Source organism: Musa acuminata, chromosome BXJ1-3, assembly GCF_036884655.1.
Source record: "Musa acuminata AAA Group cultivar baxijiao chromosome BXJ1-3, Cavendish_Baxijiao_AAA, whole genome shotgun sequence".
In the NCBI taxonomy this organism is placed as follows: domain Eukaryota; kingdom Viridiplantae; phylum Streptophyta; class Magnoliopsida; order Zingiberales; family Musaceae; genus Musa; species Musa acuminata.
In genome coordinates, this window is record NC_088329.1 from 9,888,191 (window position 1) to 9,911,321 (window position 23,131).

Sequence of the window (23,131 nt, forward strand, 5' to 3'; positions counted from 1 at the left end):
TAACTTGATATTAATGTCATTTTAAAAACTATTAGATAACATAAGGATCAAATAATTGGTAAAAGTACTAAGGGATACAAGTCATCAGGAATGACATATATGAAATGTCATTTTATATGCGAGATATATGTATATATATACACTAATTCCAAACATGGTAAAAGGACCTAAAGTAAAGAGCATACTTTAATCCTAGGTGGCTAGATGGACGGTGATGATCGTGCCCATCGTTAAGGTCCGACGGCTCCGCTTCATTTCCCTACCCGAACGCCGACAAAACCCTCCGTGGTACTCTTCTTCCACTCTACTCTTTTCTACTTCAAAGGGTCGATCTTTGACCGGAAGATGTGACCTTCGATCACGGGAAGGATTAAAGACGCCCTCTTTGATTCGATCTTTGTTCCCGAGCACATGTAATCGGATGTCTTTGTTCCTCTTTTGCTTTTTCTTTATTGTTGAGTCGTTTGATTTTTCGTCGATTGGACTCTTGGCATCGAGAGAGCGGAAAGGGGGGGGTGAGAGATGAGTGTCTCGATCTCGGTTATGACTTTTAATCTCCACGAAGGGGATCAGCCTAGCGAGAGCCCCAATTCGTGGGAGAAGCGGAAGGATCTCTGCGTGAGTGTGATCACCAGCTATTCCCCTACCATCCTTTGCACTCAGCAAGGTGAGTTCTTGATAGATCTGCGCGGATCTAGGTACTGATACTTGTGTGGAACTCTTATTGTTTTTCCTTTTTCGTATTAAAAGGAGGTTTTTTCATTTTTCTATCTTTGTTGGTTGTTTTGTAGGCTTGAAATGGCAGTTGGAGTTCTTGCAGCAGTGTCTGCCAGGTGATTGTTAGATATGTTATATCATTTCTTCATCCGATACACTAAAATTCTTGCGTACTGTTATGTTAGATTTCCTTTTCGCTGCTCTACTGGTCACAAGATTGCTACAGTATTGTTCTTGCTTATATCTTTAATGATTCTGGAAGCACTTTGTTGAATCACATAAAAGTTTCATTGTTATGCAAATATGTACCGATTTGTTTCTTAATTGTGCCAAAATATGCCATTTCACATTTCTGTAATTACGGTGATGATACAAGATTTCGCTAATGATCAGGTTAACGACTTTAATTTGTTAATTCTTTGTGTTAATGTGGCAGTATGGCAGAAGTTAATTCTGCCTCATGCTCTCAGCGTACAGCTCTGCACTGTTACTAATGTGTTGCCATTGTTATGTAACATCATTGTGGATCATCTTAGATGATGCAAAGGTGCATAACTGTTATAATTTCATGATATTTGGTACTCAACACAAGTGTATGATGGTGTTATTTTAGAATGAAAAATGGCTATTTGGAGTAGGAGTGTAGGAGAACCGTGGTTTTTTTTTCAATTTGAATCATTATGCTCAACTTCTCATTTGCAGTCTGATCTGATTTCTCGATTGTAACCCTTCCATTATCATAAGTGCCTCGGTGTCACAGACTTAACTGGTTCTACCTAGTTCGTGCGGTACCCTTGTATGTTCGTTCGCAAAGGGTCAATCTTTCTAAAACCTCTTATAGTCCCTTAAGGACATGCAAAAGAGAAGATGGGTTAGAATAAGCGTTTATCTTGGATCCAATAAGCAACCATTTTAGGAAACACTTGATAGGCAACACAAATTATAAATATAGACTTCACAAGTTCTAAACGGTCGTGCGACAAAGGGTCCAAGGTTGTCCGTCATGGCCGAAAGTCCCCACAAGTGCCAACATGACACTGCTATGGAGCAAGACAACAAACTAGCCCTAGACACTACCCTAAAGGCCCAATCAATCATGTGTCACTCGGGTAGCTCCTGGGTGCTGTGCTAGTTGACATTCCGCACCACTCTATGGAGCTAGAAGACCCTCAAAATTGCTGCCCGAATGGTATGTTTCTGGATAGTTTTACCTCTATCTGACGGTTACACCAACCAAAATGGGGTTGCCAAACCTATTGCAAGCCCTATACATATTGTGCAAAGCATAAATAAAATCGAAAGACACAGACATATATGAGCATTACATTGAACACTTTGTTTACAGCTTTGTTCATGATATTCTCTCCCACTTATTCCTTCGACGCCCTCGTCGAAGCCTTTGCAAACGCTACATCTCCTCGCCTTTATTGAATCTTTAATCTTCTGCTCCAGTTACAATGTGTCTTTTGACTTCCAACTGCTCTCCGTTGCTTTTGTTAAGTAGTTGAATTTTGATCCACCATGTGGCTTCAACTTGCCAATGACTCTAACTCTAGTGTGGGGTCGACCGAGTTGTGTTGATCCTTATTGGTTCTTGCGGATCCTTCAGATGAAGGAAATTTTCTTATTATGCGTCAGTCTCTCAAACGTCTTACATCGCTTAAACTGGGTGGATGTCTATTGGAGCTTTAACGATCGTCGAAACTTTAAAGTTTTTGAGGTCTTCCTCCGTAAAATTTGCTCATCGATTCCTCTTCTACATAGTTATCGCCTTCAAGTAGGTTTGCATCACCTCCTTTTTTATTGTCATTCTGTTGGGAAATGAAGTAGACAGGCAATCTACTCTTGGTAGCACCGATTGCCATTGGTGAAGATTTGACAACTGTTGCCTTCCACTTTCTTTGAAGGGTTTTTGAACATGTGCAGAGTTTTTCTGCTAAATAAATAAGTGAACTGGGGTACTCGGTTTCTCTCATTCTCTTAAAAGTTGAGAAGACAAAGATTACTCGACTTCGCTCGCCTCCTCGAGGGTTATACTCCATGCATCGAGCTAGTTACGAGCCTTCGCTTGCTCTTTGCTCACACTTCTGAAACACCCGAAGTGTTTGCACTCCTTGTGTTGAGTTAGCTAATGTGATTCGCCTTCTCATTGCCATCAAACTTCTAAACTGCAAGAAGTTTTGCTCGAAAAAAGCAAAAGTTTGCCCCGACTTCGAGCAAGTCTTTAATAGTTTTGGTCTAGGATTGTACCATCTTCTCCATCATTTTTTGTGGCCTACTCTGAATAGAAAAGGTACAATACCGTATACTGCCTACTTTGTTCTATTGTCGAGCACTCTTGCATTGACCCAAAGTCCCTCACTTTCGGCTATTTTAATGAGAAGCCCATTGACATTGGTCATACGAAGTTCCCTAGCCTCTACCCTTCAACCTTGTCTCGGTACTTGGAGTTTGCCTCTGCATTCTCCACCTCTTCGACCCCTTTCACGACCAAGCACTCTCCCTCAATGAGAGTAGGAGATCGATGACTCTACGGAAGTCTCGCCTTTACGGTACCATAGCGCTACAATGCCCATTGCCCTACTATCCATCGTCTCGTATCTGCATCTTTTTCTTCGCGATTGGTAAATCCGCCTTTACGGCACTGCGACACTCATCCAAGTCCACCTCCATTCTAATTGATGCTTGGTTTTGGGTAACTAAGTCCCTCTAAACCCATTGTCACTTTTTCGCCCCTTTCAACCACCTACTTCAATACCTTTGTATTCTCCGAGCAGTTCCCTTTGGTCGATAGAAAGGCAGATTGCAACTCTCATATATAGCCTCCGCCATCATGTTATAGGGCTCACGTCGATTCTATTCTCCTTTGCTTTCTTGGTAGTAACATTTGCTTACTCGACCTTATCTTCTGATTTGTCGAGCTCTCTTAAGTAAATATGAGCTATGGGGAGCAGTCCAACTCTCCAGCTGCTCCGATCATACCTCTGTATAATTAAGTCCCCCCATGGGACTCACTGGTACTTGGACTCGAAATTTTCCCTTGGTGGTACACAAGCCCCCTATGCTGATATAACAAAGGCTTTCATCCGATGCAAAATTCGATAAACGCATTGTCACACACTTAGCTAGTTTTGCACTAAGTCGTGCGACACCCTTGTGTGTTCGTCCGCAAAGGTTAGCCTCCCTGAAATCTCTTATGGTCCCTTAAGACCTACAAAAGAGAAAACGGGTTAGAGAAAGTGTTTTACTCGGGATCCATAAGCAATCATTTCAACAAACACTTCATAACCAATGCAAACTACAAATAGACTTCACAAACTCTAAACGGTCGCACAACAAACAAAGGGTCCATAATGGTCTACTACATATCCAAATCCCCACAAGTGCCCACATAATATAACCTTTGTTTGCAAGCCTAAGACGGCCACTAAAACAAAATACAATGGGGCTGCTAAGCCTACTATTAGCCCTTTACATGTTGTGCAAAGCACGGACATACATGAGCATTACATCAAACACCCCGTTTACAGTTTTGTCCGTGGCATTCTCTCCCACGTATTCCTTCGATGTCCTTGTTGAAGCTTTTGCAGACGCTGCATCTCCTCGCCTTTGCTGGGTCTTCAATCTTCTGCTCCAGTTGCAATGTGCCTCTTGGCCAACTGCACTCCGTCGCTATTGTTCAGTAGTCGAACTTTGATCCGCCATGCTGCTTCAACTCGCCAATGACTCTGACTTTAGTGTGAGGTTGGTTGAGTTGTGCTGATCCCTATTGTTTCCTACGGATCTCTTAAATGAAGGAAAAGACCATCCTTAGTATGCGTCGGTCTCTTAAATACCTCATGCCGCTTGAACTAGGTGTGGATGCTTGTTGGAGCTTTAACGAGCATCACCTTGCAAATTTTAATGTTTTTGGATCCTTCGTAAAATTTGCCCATCGATTCTTCTTCCACTTAGTTATCACTTCCAAGTAGGTTCGCATCACTTCCGCTTTTGATTGGCATTCTATTGGGAAATGAAGCGGATAATCTACTCTCAATAGTACTGATCACCATTGGCGAGGATTTGACAACTATTGTCTTCCACTATGTTTCTTCGAAGGGTCTTTGAACCTGTGCAAAGCTCCTCTACTGGATAGATAAGAGAATTAGGGTACTCGGTTTCGCCCATTCTCTTAAGAGTTGAGAAGGTAAAGGTTACTTGACTTCGCCCTCCTCCTCGAGAGTTGTACTCGATACATCGAGATGATTACTAGCTTTCACCCACTCTTTTGCTCACACTTCTGAAGCACTCGAAGTGTTTGCATTTCTTGCGTTGAGTTAGCTACTGTGATTCACCTTCTCAATGCCATCGAACTTATGAAATGTAAGAAGTTTTCATCCAACTTAAAGCAAGTCTCTAATAATTTTAGTCGCCTTTGGGATTGTACCATCTTCTCCATCATCTTTGTCGCCTACTCCTCTGAGTCGCAAAGGTAGAGCACCGTGTACTGCCTATTTCGTTCCTTGGTTGAGCACTTTTGCATCGACCTGAAGTCCTCCATTTTCGACTATCTTGATGAGAAGCTCGTTGATACTGGTCTTACGAAGTTCCTTGGCCTTTGCCCTTCAGCCTTGTCTTCGTACATAGAATTTGCCTCTGCATTCTCCACCTCCTCGACCCCTTTCACGACCAAGCACTCTCCCTCCATGAGAATAAGGGATCGATGATTTCACGGAAGTCCCACTTCTATGGTACTATGGCGTTATCATGCTTATGGCCCTATTATCCGTCACCTCGCATTTGCATCCCTTTCTTCACAATCGGTAGATCTGCCTCTGTGGCACTATGACACTCCTTCGAGTCCATCGTCATTCTAATCGATGCTTGGTTTTGGGTAACTAAGTCCCTCTGGACTCGTCGTCACTTCCTCGTCCCTTTTAATCCCCTACTTCAACACCTCTGTGTTTTCCGAGCAGTTACCCTTGGTCGATAGAAAGACAAACTGCAACTCCCATACATGGCCTCCCACCATCATGTTGTAGGGTTTGCACCGATTCTGTTATCCTTAGCTTCCTTGGTAGCAACATTCGTTTACTCGACCTTGTCCTCTGACTTGTCAGGCTCCCTTAAGTGAATATGAGCTCTGGAGTAGTCCAACTCTCCAATCGCTCCGATTATACCTCTGCATGGTCAAGTCTCCCCCCATGGGACTCACTAGTACTTACATTCGAAATTCTCCCTCGGTGGTACACAGCCCCCATATGCTAATATGATCAAAGCTTTATCCGATGCAAAATTCGATGCACACACGGAAGACCCGCCTCTGCGATACCATGACATTTACTCCTTGAATACATAGCATTTCTTGTCGTCGTGTTGTTCCCTCTTTGCAAGACGTCAGGACTTGTCCATCGCTCGTTTTCAATTTAATCAACTTTCTGTTTTACAGGTCTTTCGAGACCTGTACGAGGTTGCAACTAGGCTGATCCTTTGCGGACGTGTATGTTGCAAGGGCGCCTCATGACTTAGGCAATCCCAGCTAAGTCCGACAAGTTGGCGTAAGGGTGCTTCGCGACTTAGCCGCAAAGGTGCCTCACGACTTAGGCAATTCCAACTAAGTCCGTGATATTGTGGTATCAAAGCGAGCAAGCAATTCGAGCAAGCAACGAAGGAACTTCGCAATTTTGCCATGGCAATGCATCGTGGCGAATCAAGCAAGGCAGGGCAAGCCAGACCTTTGCCCCAAGCAACCGCAGGTAGGCTGCAAGTGCAAACTCGCTCTCATGTCGTTGGAGCCGCTTTGGAGGGTCATGGCAGCGAACATGATGAGCGAGACATTGGCTACTCTCCACGAGCGGAGGAGGCTCAATCTGGATCGCCAACCGGGAAGAAGAGCCATAAGGAGAGACTTATAGCGGCGGAAACCCGCTTGGACGTTCTTGAAGCGAGCTTGGAGGAACTCTACCAAGGCCAACGAAGGCTTCTTGGGGTAGAGAGCTTGCAAGAAGAAGCTGAATCCCGAATCGACAAGGTCAAGGCCCTAGTCGACCGATTGTCGGACGACACCAAAGACTTTGTGCAACATTTGCAGGAAGTCGTGGCAGAACTCACTTCCAGGGTGACCATGCTCACAAGGGCACTAAATGCAGGAGGAAGCAACACCTGCGTTGCGCTACCACAAAACTTGAGGGCACCCGAGCCACATTGTTGCGGAGGTGCCAAAGATGCTAAAGAGCTCGAGAATTTCCTGTTCGACATGGAACAATACTTTCGAGCTACGAGGCCTGATTCTGAAGAAACCAAAGTTTCGATAGCAACCATGTATTTGAATGGGGATGTAAAACTTTGGTGGCGAACTCGTTGGGAGGAGATCCAACAAGGTCGTTGTCGGGTGGACACATGGGAGGACTTAAAGCGAGAGTTGAGAACTCAGTTTCTACTTGAGAGCACAGAGTTCGTCGCAAGGAGGAAACTAAGACAACTCCACCAAAGTACTTCCATTCGAGACTATGTAAAGCAATTTTCTGCACTAATGCTGGACATACAAGACATGTCCGAGAAGGATAAGCTGTTCAGCTTCCTCGATGGTTTGAAGCCATCGGAGCAACAAGAATTGCATCGAAGGAATGTCATCGATGTGATCGGGGCAATTGTTTCCGCAAAAAGACTCACCGACTTTGTTTCCTCCGAGGACCCGGGAAAAAGGAAACAATCTTCAGGAAATCACCCTCCAAAATATTCTCGTGAGAAGGAACCCGAGGGCGAACAGAGGAAGAAGAGTTCCCACAAAGGGCCAAGCTCAAAAGGCAAGGCCCCAAAACATGGTGGATGCTTCTTGTGCAGAGGGCCGCATATGGTGAGAGAGTGCCCACAGAAGCAAGCACTAAATGCCTTAGCAGCTTCTATTCATCCCCCCAAATCGGACAAGGGCAAGGTTGCCGCTCTCAGTTTGAGTAGTTCAAAATCCAACAGCGACGATGAGGAGTCGGAAGGTCCCCGGATGGGAGCAATGCGTTTATTGAACGCTATACGGGGTCAAGTGGGGGAGAACATGAAGGCAAGGCTACAAAAAGTAGGAAGTAGCGAGCTGATGTACGTAGACATTAAGCTCAATGGCCAAACGACCCGTGCAATGGTGGACACGGGTGCTACCCACAACTTTATTGTCGATCGAGAAGCAAAGCGACTTGGGCAGATCTTGGAGAAGAACCTAAGTCGAATGAAGGCGATGAACTCAGAGGCCAAGCGAATCTCCGAGTTGGCAAAAGGAGTTCCCATCAAGATCGGAAAATGGAGCGGGAGCACAAACATGATGGCGGTGCCATTGGACGACTTTCAAGTGATTCTTGGAATGGAATTCATGCACGCGGCGAAGTTGGTGCCAATGTCGTTCCTAAACTACATATGTATGATGGGAGGTGACGACCCCTGTGTGGTTCCCGTCTCTTAGAGAGGAACCAGGAAACCCCAACAGATATCGGCATTACAATTGAAGAAAGGGGTATGAAATGGCAAATTAACATTCGTGACTGCTATAAAGCTAGAGCCACTCGACGAGAAGGCTATTTATGAACCTGCTGTGGTGGCGAACGTCCAGAAGGAGTTCACAGATGTTGTGCCACCCGAGTTACCGAAGACCCTACTGCCATGCAGAGGCGTGGATCATCACATCGAGTTGGAGCCAAGAGTGAAGCCTCCAGTGAGACCACCCTACCGCATGGCCCCTTCAGAGTTGACAGAGCTCAAAAAGCAGTTATGTGAACTGCTAAGCGGTGGTCTCATCCGCAGTTCTAAAGCACCCTTCGTAGCTTAAGTTCTTTTCGAAAAGAAACAAGATGGGAGCCTCCGACTATGCGTCGATTATCGAGCCCTCAACAAAGTGACGGTGAAGAATAAGTATCCCATCCCGCTCATCGCGGACTTGTTCGACCAATTGGGCAAAGCCAAGTATTTCTCTAAACTTGACCTCCGGTTCGGGTACTGGCAGGTGCGCATTGCTGAAGGCAACGAAGCGAAGACTACCTGCGTGACCAGGTATGGAGCATTGAAGTTCTTGGTTATGCCTTTCGGCTTAACCAACGCTCCATCCACGTTCTGCACTCTTATGAACCAACTATTCAAAGAGTATTTGGATAAGTTCGTGGTTGTCTACTTGGACGATATCGTCGTCTACAGCCAAACGCTCGAGGAGCATGTCGAGCACCTTCGGACAATTTTCAAGGTTCTCAGGGAGAAACTTTGTTCGTAAAAATGGAGAAGTGTTACTTTGCTCAAACAGAGATCTTATTCTTGGGGCATCGAATCGGTGATGGCTCCATTCGGATAGACAAATCGAAGGTGCAAGTTGTTGCGGAATGGCGAACTCCAAAGAAGGTGCCAGAGCTGAGATCCTTTGTTTCGTCAACTACTATCGACGCTTCATAGTGGGGTATTCGAAGTGTGCAACTCCACTGACAGAGTTGCTGAAGGAGCAGCCTTGGAGGTGGTCTGATAAATGTGAAGCCGTGTTCTAAGATTTGAAGGCTGTTGTGTTGGAAGAATCGGTGCTCAAATTGTCGGACTATGGCGAGGCCCTTCGAAGTCCATACAGATGCTTCAGACTTCGCTATTGGGGGAGTACTCATGCAGGAGGGTCATCCGGTGGCCTACGAGAGCCGCAAGCTCAACGAGACCGAGCAGCGATATCCGGTGCACGAGAAGGAGATGACAACGGTGGTCCACTACCTTCTTGGATCGCGATTTGTGCTGAGGACAAGCAACATCGCTTTGAGTTATTTCCAAACTCAGAAGAAACTTTTCCCAAAGCAAGCACGATGGCAGGATTTCGTGGTTGAGTTTGATATGGCAATGGAGTACAAGCCCGGAAAGGGAAATGTCGTGGCTGATGCATTGAGTCGGAAAGTAGAGCGTGTGAATGTCGTACAATAGGACATAGGCCAAACAAGTCAGTTGCACTCCAACTTCCTTTTTAGGATCAGGGATGAACTGTACAGTGATCCCTAGGCCTGTTAGTCCAAGGAACCCGCGTAGTAGGTTTCGGCCAGCCTTGCATTGTCTCAATTTTTGTTGGGTCTACCGCCACTCCTTCTGATATTATGTGCCTAAGGTACTCTACTTTTTGCTGGAGAAAGCTACACTTTGGTTGCTTAACAAAAAGAGTATTCTCCCAAAGGATCGTTAGAATAATCCGTAAATGCTGAAAGTGAGTCTCAAGAGAAGGGCTGTAAATGAGAATATCATTGAAAAATACCAACACAAATTTGCGAAGAAAGCTCCGAAAAATATCGTTCATGAGACTTTGAAAGGTTGAAGGAGCATTAGTGAGTCCAAAAGGCATTACCAAGAATTCATAATGACCATCATGTGTGCGGAATGCAGTTTTTGGAATGTCATCTTCACATACTCGAATTTTGTGGTAACCGGATCGGAGGTCCAACTTCGTGAAGACTCGAGCTCCTTTTAATTCATCAAGAAGTTCATCCACCACTGGTATTGGGTACTTGTCCTTGACGGTGATGCCATTTAAAGCTCGGTAGTCGATGCACATCTACCAAGTTCCGTCCTTCTTGCGTACAAGTAGCACTGGTGAGGAATAGGGGCTGCAACTTGGCCGAATCACCCCTGTTTCAAGCATCTCCTTTACGATCTTTTTAATTTCATCTTTTTGGAGGTGAGGATATCGGTATGATCGAGTGTTCGCTGGTGGCTTGCCTGGAAGGATTGGAATTCGATGGTCATGTTGTCGAGAAGGAGGAAGACCGTATGGTTCAGCAAAAATATCGGCAAATTCAGTAAGTAATTGGGCAAGATTTTGATCTTCAATTTCTATTTTCTTCCCCTCTGGTTGCTGCTGGAGGTGCATCAAAAAGCCACCATTTACCTTGTGTAAAACTTTCTCCATTCATTGGGTTGAAACAGTGGTAACGTTGCTTCCGCGCTTTCCACGTAGGATGATTTGTTTGCCTTTACAGTAGAATTTCATAATTAATTTAGAAAAGTTCCAAGAGATATCACCTAGTGTAGTCAGCCATTCTATACCAAGCACTGTCTCATAGTCATCAAGTGGTAGGAGGAAGAAATCGGTGATAATTTCTTGGTCTTGCAATAATAGTTTCACCTGCAGGCATCTTTGGTTGCATTTTAGGATTCTGCCGTCGACCACTTTTACATCGAACTTGCTGCAACCTTTAATATGCAGTGCCATCCGAGCAGCAACCTTACTATTCAAGAAGTTATTAGTGCTGCCCGTGTCGATGAGAACAGTAATCGGCTGTTGTTTGAGAAGGCCTCCAACTAATGCAGGTCATCAAAGAAGGCAAGGCACGACGATTTTGGGTCCAGGAGGGACTCGTTTACATAAAAGGCAATAGGGCTTATGTCCCTCGAGTGGACAATTTGAGGCGTGAGCTCTTAAGAGAGTGTCACGATTCCCTTTGGGTTGTACATCTGGGTATTCACATAACCATGGCTCTCGTGGAGAGGGCCTTTTACTGGCCGAAGATGGGGATTGATGTGGAGGAATATGTTCGAACGTGCCTCACTTGCCAACAAGACAAGGTGAAACAGCGGAAGCCGGTGGGACTTTTGTAGCCGTTGCCCGTACCAGAAAGGCCGTGGGAGAGCATTTCCTTGGATTTCATATCAATCTTGTCGGTAGTAGGGGGACTCGGATCGATACTCGTGTTGGTCGATCGATTTTCAAAGTATGCAACTTTAATTGCTGCACCCCTATACTGTTCAGCAGAGGAGGCAGCCAAGCTGATGATGAAGAATGTGGTGAAGTATTGGGGACTCCCGCACAATATCATTAGTGATCGAAACGCTCGGTTCCTGGGACGATTCTGGACCGAGCTATTCAAATTATTGGGGTCTAAGTTATACTTCTCCACAAGCCTCCACCCCCAGACGGATGGCCAAACCGAAAGGATAAACTCGCTCCTGGAGCAATATCTTCGGTACTACGTGAGTGCCAACCAACGAGATTGGGTGAAGCTGTTGGACATAGCCCAATTCTCCTACAACTTGCAGCGGAGCTCTGCGTCCAACAAGAGCCCCTTCGAGATCATTACAGGACAACAACCGTCAACTCCTCACACCTTGGCTATCGGATATATTGAGAGTAGTCCGTCAGCATATCACTTTGCAAAAGAATGGCATCGAAATGCAGATATTGCACGGACTTACTTGAAGAAGGCGGCCAAAAAGATGAAGAAGTGGGCCGACTTAGGAAGGCGACCGCAAGAGTTCAAAGTCGGCGATTTGGTGTTGGTGAAGCTTCAACCAGCATCACTCCAATTCTTTAGGAACAAAGTATACAAAGGATTGGTGCGCAAGTATGAAGGGCCTTTCCCAATTATCAATAGGGTGGGCAACGTCTCCTACAGGTTGCAGCTGCCGTCGTGGCTCAAAATTCATAATGTTTTTCACGCCAGCAACTTGAAAGCCTACCACTCAGATCCGCAAGATGCTTCCCGAAGTTTTTCAACTTGGCTACCCCCCACCAGAGCCTCCTACGAGAAGTGAGTTGAAACCATTCTGGCGGATCGCAAGATAAAGCTACCCAATGGAGCTGAGCAGACCGAGTACTTGGTGAAGTGGCAAAAGCTTCGCCGAACTGAAGCCAGTTAGGAGCCCGAAGACGCCCTACGACATGAAGAAGCAATAATCAACAACTACCAACAAGCGTTGACGAGGGCGTCGACAGTTTAAGTGGGGGAGAATGTCACGAATGGTCATTACGCACCCATAACAACTTCGTTCAATGAATCGTTCATCGCTTTTACATGCTTGTACCGAGATACGACAGCATGTTTTGCCTTAGTTTTGTGTATTTTTGCTTGTAAAAATACATGTTTGAACAGGTTGCAACGCTGCAGTGCGACCGCTCGCCGCGTCGGGTCGAACTGCCCAAACCAGCTTCGTTTTCGCGTGCCACGGCTTGTTTTCTGCAAGCCGCAGCTGCGCGCGAAACGTTAGCCATCTCAGCACCCTGGAACCCCCTAGGTGGCACAGGGCTGGATGGGGCTTGGGTATATTGTCGGGCATTGAAAAAAACTCTTCACAAGTTCACACGTTAACTTGACGGGAACTTGCTTTCGCGCTTGGCACCCGGTGAGCAGTTGTTTGTAGACTTGCAACTGTTCGTTCTACTTTCTAAAGTCCTTGTTTTCCTCCTTCCTCTCTTTTCTCCTGTGCGCACATGGTGCTTGCTAAATTGCTTGTAAAGCTTTCCTCTTTGCGAGACGTCGGGATTTGTCCGTCGCTCGTTTTTAATCTAATCAACTTTCTGTTTTATAGGTCATTCGGGACCTGTACGAGGTTGCAACTAGGCTAACCCTTTGCGGATGTGTATGTCGCAAGGGTGCCTCATGACTTAGGCAATCCCAACTAAGTCCGAGAAGTTGGCGCAAGGGTGCTTCGCGACTTAGGCAACCCAAGCTAAGTTCGCGTCTTGGCCGCAAGGGTGCCTCAGGACTTAAGCAATTCCAACTAAGTCCGTGACACTATGGAACGACAAGATCCTGCTCTTGCCTTTACAAGAGTTCATGTCCTTGACCTCTGTCCAAGGAAAGCTTCATGCCTTCGCACCATATTCCATCTTCTATGCCAACTCCTTTCGTGCAGCTTGGGTACTTCACCAAGTTACACCCAAGTTGCTCTGCTCCCCGATTTGCATTGAGTTGATGGTGGCCCTCGCGCTCACCATTTCACAGGTCAGTCCTCCGTTGAGTCTGATCTCCATATCGGCTCTAAGTGTGCCTTCATTTTGTGTTGCCTTGAGTCGTTCCCCCACTTGATCTCACAATGCATCCACCAATGCATTACCTCATACGAGATCATGCGATGACTCATCGCCACTCACTCGGTCTGTTGAGCTTTGTGGGGTTGTTGTCTTGAGGTACTCAACATGTGCGGTCCGTTGTACATGATTCTCCCTCTGGAGAATCGGGACTTATCCTTCCAAAGTATCTGTCCCGTTGGAGCAACTTCACTCTTCGCATCTTTCCCTTTGGAAGTTTCGAAGACCATCATCCCTTTGGACTACTCCACCTTGCTGAACAAACTGTGCATTGTTCTACCCCTACAAATGCACTTGCTAGATTGAGACTCCTAGCTAATACAGCCCTTGCTGCACCCCTCAAGGCCTAGCAACATGCTGAACTCGCTGCACACTTCAACCTCCTACGGGCGTATCCTTCTCATGCCGAAGAGAGTTTCAATGCTCCACGGCGTCGAGTTTCAATCACCTTGGGATGGCCATGAATATTCCATCGTCCGCATACAAGTGCCCTTGCATGAGTATCAAATTATTTGAGTTAGCAATTCCCTTCACCTCTGCGAGCTTTGCACAACTCTTTCAGTCACTAAACAACTCATTCCATTTTACACGGTTTCATCCTTTACCAAGCGCCTCGCTTGCCTTGAGCACCATCAAATATGGTTGCTAACGTCAAGCTGAAGCTCGAACTCAGCCATCGCAACCTTAGTGCGCTACGCATTCTTACCAGCTTAATTGTTCTCGTAGTGCCTCTTGCGCGAAGGGTTGGCCATTCCTCTGAATGTCAATCTCAGATGCCCGCTCCTCTGAGCGACTTCTTTTCCCTATATCTTCATGCCCGTTTCCCCTAAACGGTCGCGCGTGCTGGCTGCCCTCAACGCAACCCGGTTAGATCCCCTACGTTTACATGCCAAGTGTTTCTATATGTGCTTGTCCCGCTCTGATACCATATGTCACGCACTTAGATGGTTTTGCCTAAGTCGTGCGGCACCCTTGCGTATCCGTCCGCAAAGGTCAGCCTCCCTGAAACCTCCTATGGTCTCTTAGGATATACAAAAGAGAAAATGAGTTAGAGAAAGTGTGTCATTTGGGATCCACAAGCAATCATTTCAGCAAACACTTCATAGCCAATGCAAATTACAAACGGACTTAACAAACTCTGAACGGTCGCACAGCAAAGGGTCCAAAATGGTCCACTATAGATCGAAATCCCTACAAGTGCCCACATGACACAACCTTTGTTTGCAAGCCTAAGACAGCCACCAAAACCAAAGAAAATGGGGCTGCTAAGCCTACTATTAACCCTTTTCATGCTGTGCAAAGTATGAACAAAGCTGAAAGACACGGACATACATGAGCATTACATCAAACACCTCATTTACAGTTTTGTCCATGACAGCATGGCAGACCCGCCTATGCGATATCATGGCATTCACTCCTTGAATCCATAGCCCTTTTTGTTGTCATGTTATTCACCGAATTGGAGCTCCCAATAGCTCCCGATCATACCTCCGTATAATCTAGTCCCTTGCGAGACATGTCTTGTGTGTGTCGCATTGTCTCGAACTATTTCACCATAATCTGTTACATTATGTGACCTCCTAGTGACATCTTCATTGCATTCTGATCCTTGTTAGATGAACTTAGATTGCGATCTCTCAATGTATGACCTCTGTAAACACATCGTAGGGCCTTTGTCACGTCCGATTGTGTTCGCTCATTTGGCAATCGACATCCGTCCACCCACTCTCGGGTCACACCCGGACGAAGCACAACTCTAGGACAATCTGTCGCCTAGTAGCTCTAAGTCCATTGATTTCGCTGAAATTGATGCGCCATTGAATGGATCCTGGGCCTTTGGCCCCCAACACAATCTCCGCTGCACACCACTTTCTTCGTGACAACTCGAATAGTAGCACTGTGACATATTCTTCAAGAGTACTTGCCTCTGCGTCCTCGTGCCCCGTGCCAAGGCCTTTGACCCCAACTTCACCTCCGTAAGTTGAGTTGCCTTACTTCCTCTGTCAAATGTTTCGCCGAGATAAGGTGCATGTGTTTCGAAGCTCCCTTCAACTTTTGCACCATATAAGTCGAGTCCATTGCATCAAAATGAGGGACCCATGGAACAACATGATCTTGCTTTTGCTTTTGCAAGAGTTCATGTTCTTGACCTCTATATAAGGAAAGCTTCGTGCCTCCGCTCTAGGTTCTATCTTCTATATCAACTCCCTTCATATGGCTTCGGCATTTTATCAAGTTTCTCCACTCGGTTTGCATTAAGTTTATGGTGGCCCTCGCTACCACCATTCCACTGGTTAGCCCTTCGTTGAGTTTGATCTTCACATTGGCTCTACATGTGCCTTTGTTCGGTGTTGCCTTGGGTCGCTCCCCACTTGATCTTGCAAGACATCCACCAACGCATTACCTCGTGCGAGATCATGCGACGACTCCCCATCGTTCGCTCGGTCCGTTAAGCTTTGTTGAGTTGTTGTCTTGAGATACCCCTCATCAACATATGTGGTCCGTTGCATATGATTCTCCCTCTAGAGAACCGAAACTTATTCCTCCTGGATATTTATCCCGTTGGAGTAACTTTTCTCTTTGCATCCTTCCCTCAAGATGTTTCAGAGACCACCATTTCATTGGACTACTCCGCCTTGCTGAACAAAATATATATTGTTCCGCCCCCACGAACGCACTTGTTAGATTGCAGCTCTTCACCAATACAGCCCTCGTTGTGCCTCTCAAGGCCTAGCAACATACTAAACTTACTGCACACTTCAGCTTCCTATAGACGTATCCTTCTCATGTCAAAGAGAATGTTTCAATGCTCTATACCGTCGAGTTTCAATCGCCTTGAGATGGCTATGGACAATCCATTGTCTGCATACAAGCCCTGTCATGAGTACCGAACTCTTCGATTTAGTAATTCCCTTCACCTCTGTGAACTTTGTTCAACTCTTTCGGTCTCTAAGCAACTCATCCCACCATGCATGGTCTCATCTTTTGCCAAGCATCCGCTTGCCTTAAGCACCGTCAAGTTTGGTTGCCAACGTCGAGTCGTAACTCGAACTCAGCTATCCCAACCTTTTTGCGCTACGCGTTCTTCCCAGCTCGCTTGTCGTCGTGGTGCCTCTTGTGCGAAGGGTTTGTCATTCCTCTGAATGCCAATCTCGAATGCCCGTTCCTCTAAGTGACTCCTTTCCCTACATCTCAATGCTTGTTTCTCCCAAATGGTCGCGCGTACTGATTGCTCTCAATGCAGTCCCGTTGAGTCCCCAACGTTTGCATGCTAAGTGTTTCTAAGTGTACTTGTCTTGCTCTAATATCATCTGTCACGAACTTAGCTGGTTTTACCTAAGTCGTGCGGCACATTTGCGTGTCCATCCACAAAGAGTTAGTTTCCCCGAAACCTCTTGTAGTCCCCTTAAGGATCTATCTAGAAAAGAGAAGACGAGTTAGAGAAAGCGTTTAACTCGGGATCCACTATCAGCCATTTCAGCAAACACTTGATAGACAATGCAAATTACAAATATAGATTTCACAAGCTCTGAATGATCGCACGATAAAGGGTCCAAGGTGGTCCGCCACGGCCAAAAGTCCCCACTAATGCTCACATGACACTAATGCGAAACAACGCAGCGAACCAACCCTAGACACTACCCCAAAGGCTCATATAGTCATATGCCACCCTCAGTAACCCTTGGGTGTTGTGCTGGCTGACACTTCACACCACTCTACGGGGCTAGAAAACCCCCAAAATGATTGTCTGGATGGCTTGTTTTTGGGCAATTTTGCCTTTGCATGATGACTGCACACAACTTGCGTTTACAAGCCTGAAATGGTCTAAAAAATCAACTAAAATGGGGTTGTCAAATCTACTGCAAGCCCTCTATATGCTGTGCAAAGCATGAACAAAACCAAAAGACGCGGGTATACACGAGCATTACATTGAACACCTTGTTTATAACTTTGTCTGTGACATTAGGGCAAAAGGATGCAATTTAATTCCACTTGTTCTGTCTTGCTAGATTTTTCAACTGACATTTATGTTTGACATGGAGAGAGGCTGATAATATACCTTAGAAACAAATTTTCCTAATGTATTATAATTTATAACTTTTACCATTTTCTTTCAATCTTAACTGTGTATATGGGAATTATTTTGCTGACGACATTTGATAGCACATTTTTATCTCCGGAAATAAGCTCAGCTTATAGTGGTGGTTGTTTTCACTAACTAGTGTGAATATCCAGCATATGAACAATTTGGTATTTCAAGGAAAGGATCTCAAGACACCTCAGATGAATATTGCACAATCTTCTATGATAAGGACAAGGTTTATATTTTTCCCTTGCCTTTGCTTCATTGGGTTTCTCATAGAATCTATTACTTTCTGAGTTTTAGTAATCATGTCATTGTTGTCCCTGAACGATTTCTTGGATTTGATGAAGGTTGAGCTTCTTGAAGGTGGTACATTCTGGTTGTCAGAATCACCCTCTGTTCCAGGGAGCATGTCATGGGGAGCCACAGTGCCATGCATTGCTACTTGGGCGATATCCTCTCATAATTTGTTGTTAAAATATATTATAATCTTTGATATTTGATTGTGTGGAACCTGCAAACACTTTTTTTGCTATTTGTTACTTTGACCTGCTTTGCACACATTTCAACTCAAGAGAGTTGAGCCACCAGGATTCAGCTTCCAAATCGTGAATACAAACCTGGATGAATTCAGTCCTCGTGCACGTAGACGAAGTGCCTTGCTCACCTGGCAACACATAGCTTCTTTGCCACCAAACTTGCCTGTTGTATATTGTGGAGGATTTAATACTCAAAAGGAATCAACTACAGGGCGGTTTTTGCTCGGGAGATCCAGGTAAATTGTAAAACATGATGTGTACCCATCTTTGTAGGTTATGACATTTTTAAGCTGATCAGTTTATGGATTTGCAGTTCGAGTGATTCCTGTGAGTTTTTTTACCCATATTGCTGACTCAGTAAAAATGTCAATCATATATAATATTTTTTTTCTCTTTATAAGGGAATAGAGCATTATCAACTAATGAATTATTGTCTTTTGGATGTTGCAACTTCTAATCTGTTTTCACTCTTCTTATTCTCTTAAATGTTAAGACTTGGTATTCATGATCCTCTAGAACATATGTGCTTCAACATCTATTTGGCTAGATTACATATGGACTGTGAATGTTTAGAAGTTATTTGCAAAGCAGAAAGTCTGCGTGTTGTTGATTTGAAAGTCATCTTTCTTCTAGATTGCCACTACAATCGGTCTGACTGTTTTGTCTGAATTGCTTCTAGCTTCAATCTTCAATTAAGATGTATGACGGTTGAATGAACAAGTGAGATGGTTTTCTGTAGTAATGAAATTTTTTCTCCTATAGATAAGCTAGAGGTTTTATTTTGATTTTGTACTTTATTAAATGTACTTGAGAATTGCTCATCAACAAGGACTACATTATGAAAAATGATCATAATTTGTTAAAGCGGACTTGCATTTATTTCTTTTATTGATGAGGTACCATAGCCAGCAGTGACAATGAAATATCTAAATCAAATAGACACATTGAGTTCCATTGGGGGATGCTCTTCATGTCAATCCTTTGAAAACTAATTTTGAGTCTCTTCACGTTGGTATTTTCAGATTTAACAGCCAGCCAAGGACTCATTTGGCATTTTCTTTTTTCCTTCTATCTGTTAACACTCCCAAGTTGCTTGCGGTAAGAAATCATGTCCGACTCTTTCACTTGGGTAATATCTGGCTACATTTATGGCAACATCCTTGTTTCGGATTTGCTTATTTTGTGCCATCACCACCCAAGAGTTTATTTTTCTAGCTCTTTGTAATATGCACAAATGAGTCCCAAGTCTACCCATTGCCATTCCCAATATTGTTTTAGAGTGCATTGTAATGTTCAATCTTGTCGCTTGCCATAGTTTAATACTTTTATCTTGTCTATTAAGTCAATCACTCATTAGGTAATTGTTTTTCATGATCTAATAACAGAGAGCATGGAGTCGTGGGCGATATGAGAGATGCTTGGCCAAATGCTCGGGTTCGGAAAAATATCTCTCTAATACGCACATATCATGGGTTCAAAGGTAAGCCATTTTATCTTCTTGATATTTTCTTTTGCTGAGCTGAGAAAAGATTTCATATTATCCACTTGACTGTCCTTTAAATTTTCCCACCAAGATAATCAAAGAGCTCGGTAGACATTCTCTAGCATTTATTCATCACAGTATGGTCTTGCAGGTGACAAACAAGGTGCTTTGGAATTCCTAAAGCTGATCTTTAGAGCTCTTTGCCTCTGCTGGGATCGCCAGACTCAGGATTTGCATGTCGACTGGATCCTGTTCCGAGGGCGGTCACTGGTTCCTGCATCCTGTGAAGTCGTGAACGATAACATAGACAGCTTCTACCCATCATCTCACTATCCCATCTTCGTGGAGTTCATGCTTCCACGCAACGTGCGGTTCGTCGAGACATCATAAAAAAAGATTTGTCACTTTCATTTCATGTTACGTGCTCTTTTGCCTTCTTTTTTTTCTTCTTTTCTGAATCCAAACTTTAAGCTTGAAAGTTCACCCAGAACACCAGAGTAGTTGTATTGCCCCATGGGCGATCTACTTATCTAATGTAGGGTTCTGCTTGTTGTTTCCATGCCCCCTCAAATTAAGTGCCCTAATAATAAAATGATTAAACATAGCTTATTGTTTCTTTAATTTAGTTTGATCAATAGTTGTTGTGGCTTGTATTAGCAGTGGTTTGATCAATGGCTTTTAGTAATTGCTAAAAGGGATCATTTGTTTGTGAGAATTCATATCCAAACATGTAGAGACAGCCAATCCTTCCTTGTATCTGTGTTCTAAAATTGTGTATTTATTTCTATAATTTAAAATTTCCTAACATATCTCCATAAAACTTTAAATTTTACATAAACGTACATATATATTACGTTAATTTTCTAAAAAAAAACCCTAAAAACGTTATATTATATTATATTATATTTATATTTATGTGTGTGTGTGTGTGTGTGTTACGAATAACGAGCTGCAGCATTTGGAGTCGAGAAAGGGAGGGGGCGAAGAGGAGGATTCACGTCTTTGTTAGAACCCTAACAAGGAAGATGATCGCTCTTGAGGTTGAGAGCAGAGACACCGTCGACGAGGTCAGATCTAAGATCCAGGTCCCTTTCTTGACTCCGACGGAAACCCCCACCGATTTGCTCCAATTTAACCCTTTTCTCTTCTGATCTTTTTGCCATCCAATCTTTGTCCTTTTCTTTTCTATTCCTTCGCAGATATCATGAAATCGTGTGTTCTTGGCTTTCGTCACGCTCTAGTAGTTGCTACTTTTCGTTGCGTATTTAGCTTGTTTTCCTCGTTTTTCCGCAGAGAGGAGAATTCATGTATACGTTGCGATGGTCTTCTTGAACGGAACTTGGAATGCTAATTATGTCTTCAAGTCCATTCAAGAATTCATCTTGAAGCAATTATATATTGTCGTTGTTGCAGCCATTCAAGGATAAATTGGCCATGAGAGGTTTCTTCCTCAGACATTTCGATAGAGGTAGATAGCAAAGTGCACAGCTATCATGTATACTTCAGTTCGCTATACGAGGCATCATTTCATGTTAGGTGATCGGCTATTATGGTGCATGTATATAAGAGGATTAGGCAATAGGTCTCAGTTAGAGTGTCTTTGTATCCAATGATCGCCCATGATTGTTTGAGGGTACTTACTTGATGATTATCAAATAAATGTGTGGTTTCTTGCGATAAAGATACTATCACAACACTTAACAGTTTACATTTCCTTTCACTTGCTGGTGTATGGTGATGGAATTGTGAATGATGAGGGCATATAGGATGATATGGTGTAAGAAAGTGTCTATCTTTCTTTGGTCGTATGCTAGATTATAGGTTGTGTGCCTACTGTTGGATTCATTATTTTGGCATTTCAGAGCTTCCTGCACCAGCACCTGTTGTCTTGTGTTCTTGGTGACTTTATCATAGAACTTTACGATTTATGTCTAATTTGCAAAGAGGCCATGCCAAATTAGATGCTAGTTGCATAAGTTCCAAACCTAACCAACATATGTTCTCGGAGGAAGCTGAGTCAGGTAACTGTCACAACGGAATTTTTTTTTTTTGCAATATAATATGTTCTGTCAAAATAACAAAATAATGAAGGGAAAAATTAGAAGAAGTAATACGATTGCCGATGGACACACATTTTTTACACATGGACATCAGAGAGACATTAACGTCTCAATATGTCAATCTGCTGTTAACTATTTTGATTCTCCACTGTTGTGATTGTGAAGGTCAATTGTGGAAGATAAGTGTTTGCTATATTTGAAAATTTGTTAATCATTTTTAATTTGTTTGGGATATGTATGTGAAAAAAGAATAACCACAGCTGAGATATGTTTATAAATTTGAAAATTGTTAATCATTTAGAAATGGTTGGATAACCATTTCTTTGTGAAACAATATCATTCAGTTTGATTTGCTTTGAAAGAAGTGGCAAGGACATTTTCATCGGATGTTCCTCGAAGAACTAAACGTCTGAGATTTAGGAGAGGGGTAGCACATAATGGAAGTAGCATGTAATTTGACATAGGAGTGCCTAATTTGCTACAATCTGCTCATATGGATCTCGCTGATGCTATGGTATATTTTTCAACCCACAATATTATTTTATAGTTTTCAACTCAGTCCACTCAAATATGACAGTTCATAAGCATATTTTTTGGATAAAGTTATAGATGTTTCAAGGTGCTTTTTTTCATGACTAAGGAATGCATTAAAAAAGTTAGTTACCAACTATTAAACATTTAATTTCGAAATTTCCTATGCATGAAGAGTTGTTTCATGCATTAGTACTTATTTTGATGTTTAAGAGTTAGAAAGAACTTTAGAAACTGATGATATTGGCAGAAGCTCTCTTGGAGTGCTCTCTTAAACTCTGTATCTCTTGAATGCGTCCTTAAGTGGTGAATCTTTTGTTTTTAGTTATGTATCCTTGTTTATTATCTTTAGGGTGGTGATCTTTTTGTATCCCTTTGTGATTTTAAACTTGATGGTGAGCTTTCTTTTCGATCTTATTAAAGTTTTATCATGAGTTTGTTCCTTTCTTACTATCGGCTTTCTTCCGAAATCCATTCTGCATTATTCCCCGGTATCAATATCATAATCTCAGGAATCTATCTATGGCACACATGAGAACACTGTAAGTTGGATAAACATCTTGAAGTTTAGGGCAACAATAAACCCTTGCACCGATGATATAAGGCCATTGGTTTCTTATTATACATTGACCAATTTATCCACTGAATCTATTGTAGATGCATCAATCAGTTCCTGCAAAATTTGTCTGTCTTGTACCAGACTAGTGTTTCCAGATGTCTACATAATAGTCATATTATTTCCTACAATCTGATCTTTGGTGAACCAGAAGTAATCATGATTGACGGCAAACATGGGATATCAGGGAACTAGAATCAGTGAGCTCAGCACATATCTATATTTGATCTTGATTTGATAAAGATGTCCTGAAAAGTTAGTATTATAGGAATTAACCTGCTTTTACCTGATAATGAATTACTTTATCTATTAATTATTTTATT

General features: G+C 43.5%; 1 protein-coding gene and 1 long non-coding RNA gene across 2 annotated transcripts; both read left to right on the plus strand.

Annotated features, from left to right (window-relative positions):
• The first annotated feature begins 321 nt into the window (after positions 1-321).
• On the plus strand, positions 322-20,222 carry LOC135622537 (uncharacterized). The gene is made up of 7 exons (XM_065124466.1): positions 322-667; positions 792-833; positions 17,732-17,814; positions 17,930-18,031; positions 18,140-18,354; positions 19,504-19,598; positions 19,753-20,222. The coding sequence occupies exons 1-7, from the start codon at positions 523-525 to the stop codon at positions 19,989-19,991; spliced, it is 921 nt and encodes a 306-aa protein (XP_064980538.1). The 5' UTR covers positions 322-522; the 3' UTR covers positions 19,992-20,222.
• Positions 20,223-20,562: 340 nt separating this feature from the next.
• LOC135637019 (uncharacterized) lies at positions 20,563-22,135 on the plus strand. The gene is made up of 3 exons (XR_010496135.1): positions 20,563-20,686; positions 20,895-21,069; positions 22,006-22,135. It is a non-coding gene; the product is annotated as an uncharacterized LOC135637019 (long non-coding RNA).
• The last annotated feature ends 996 nt before the right edge of the window (positions 22,136-23,131 follow it).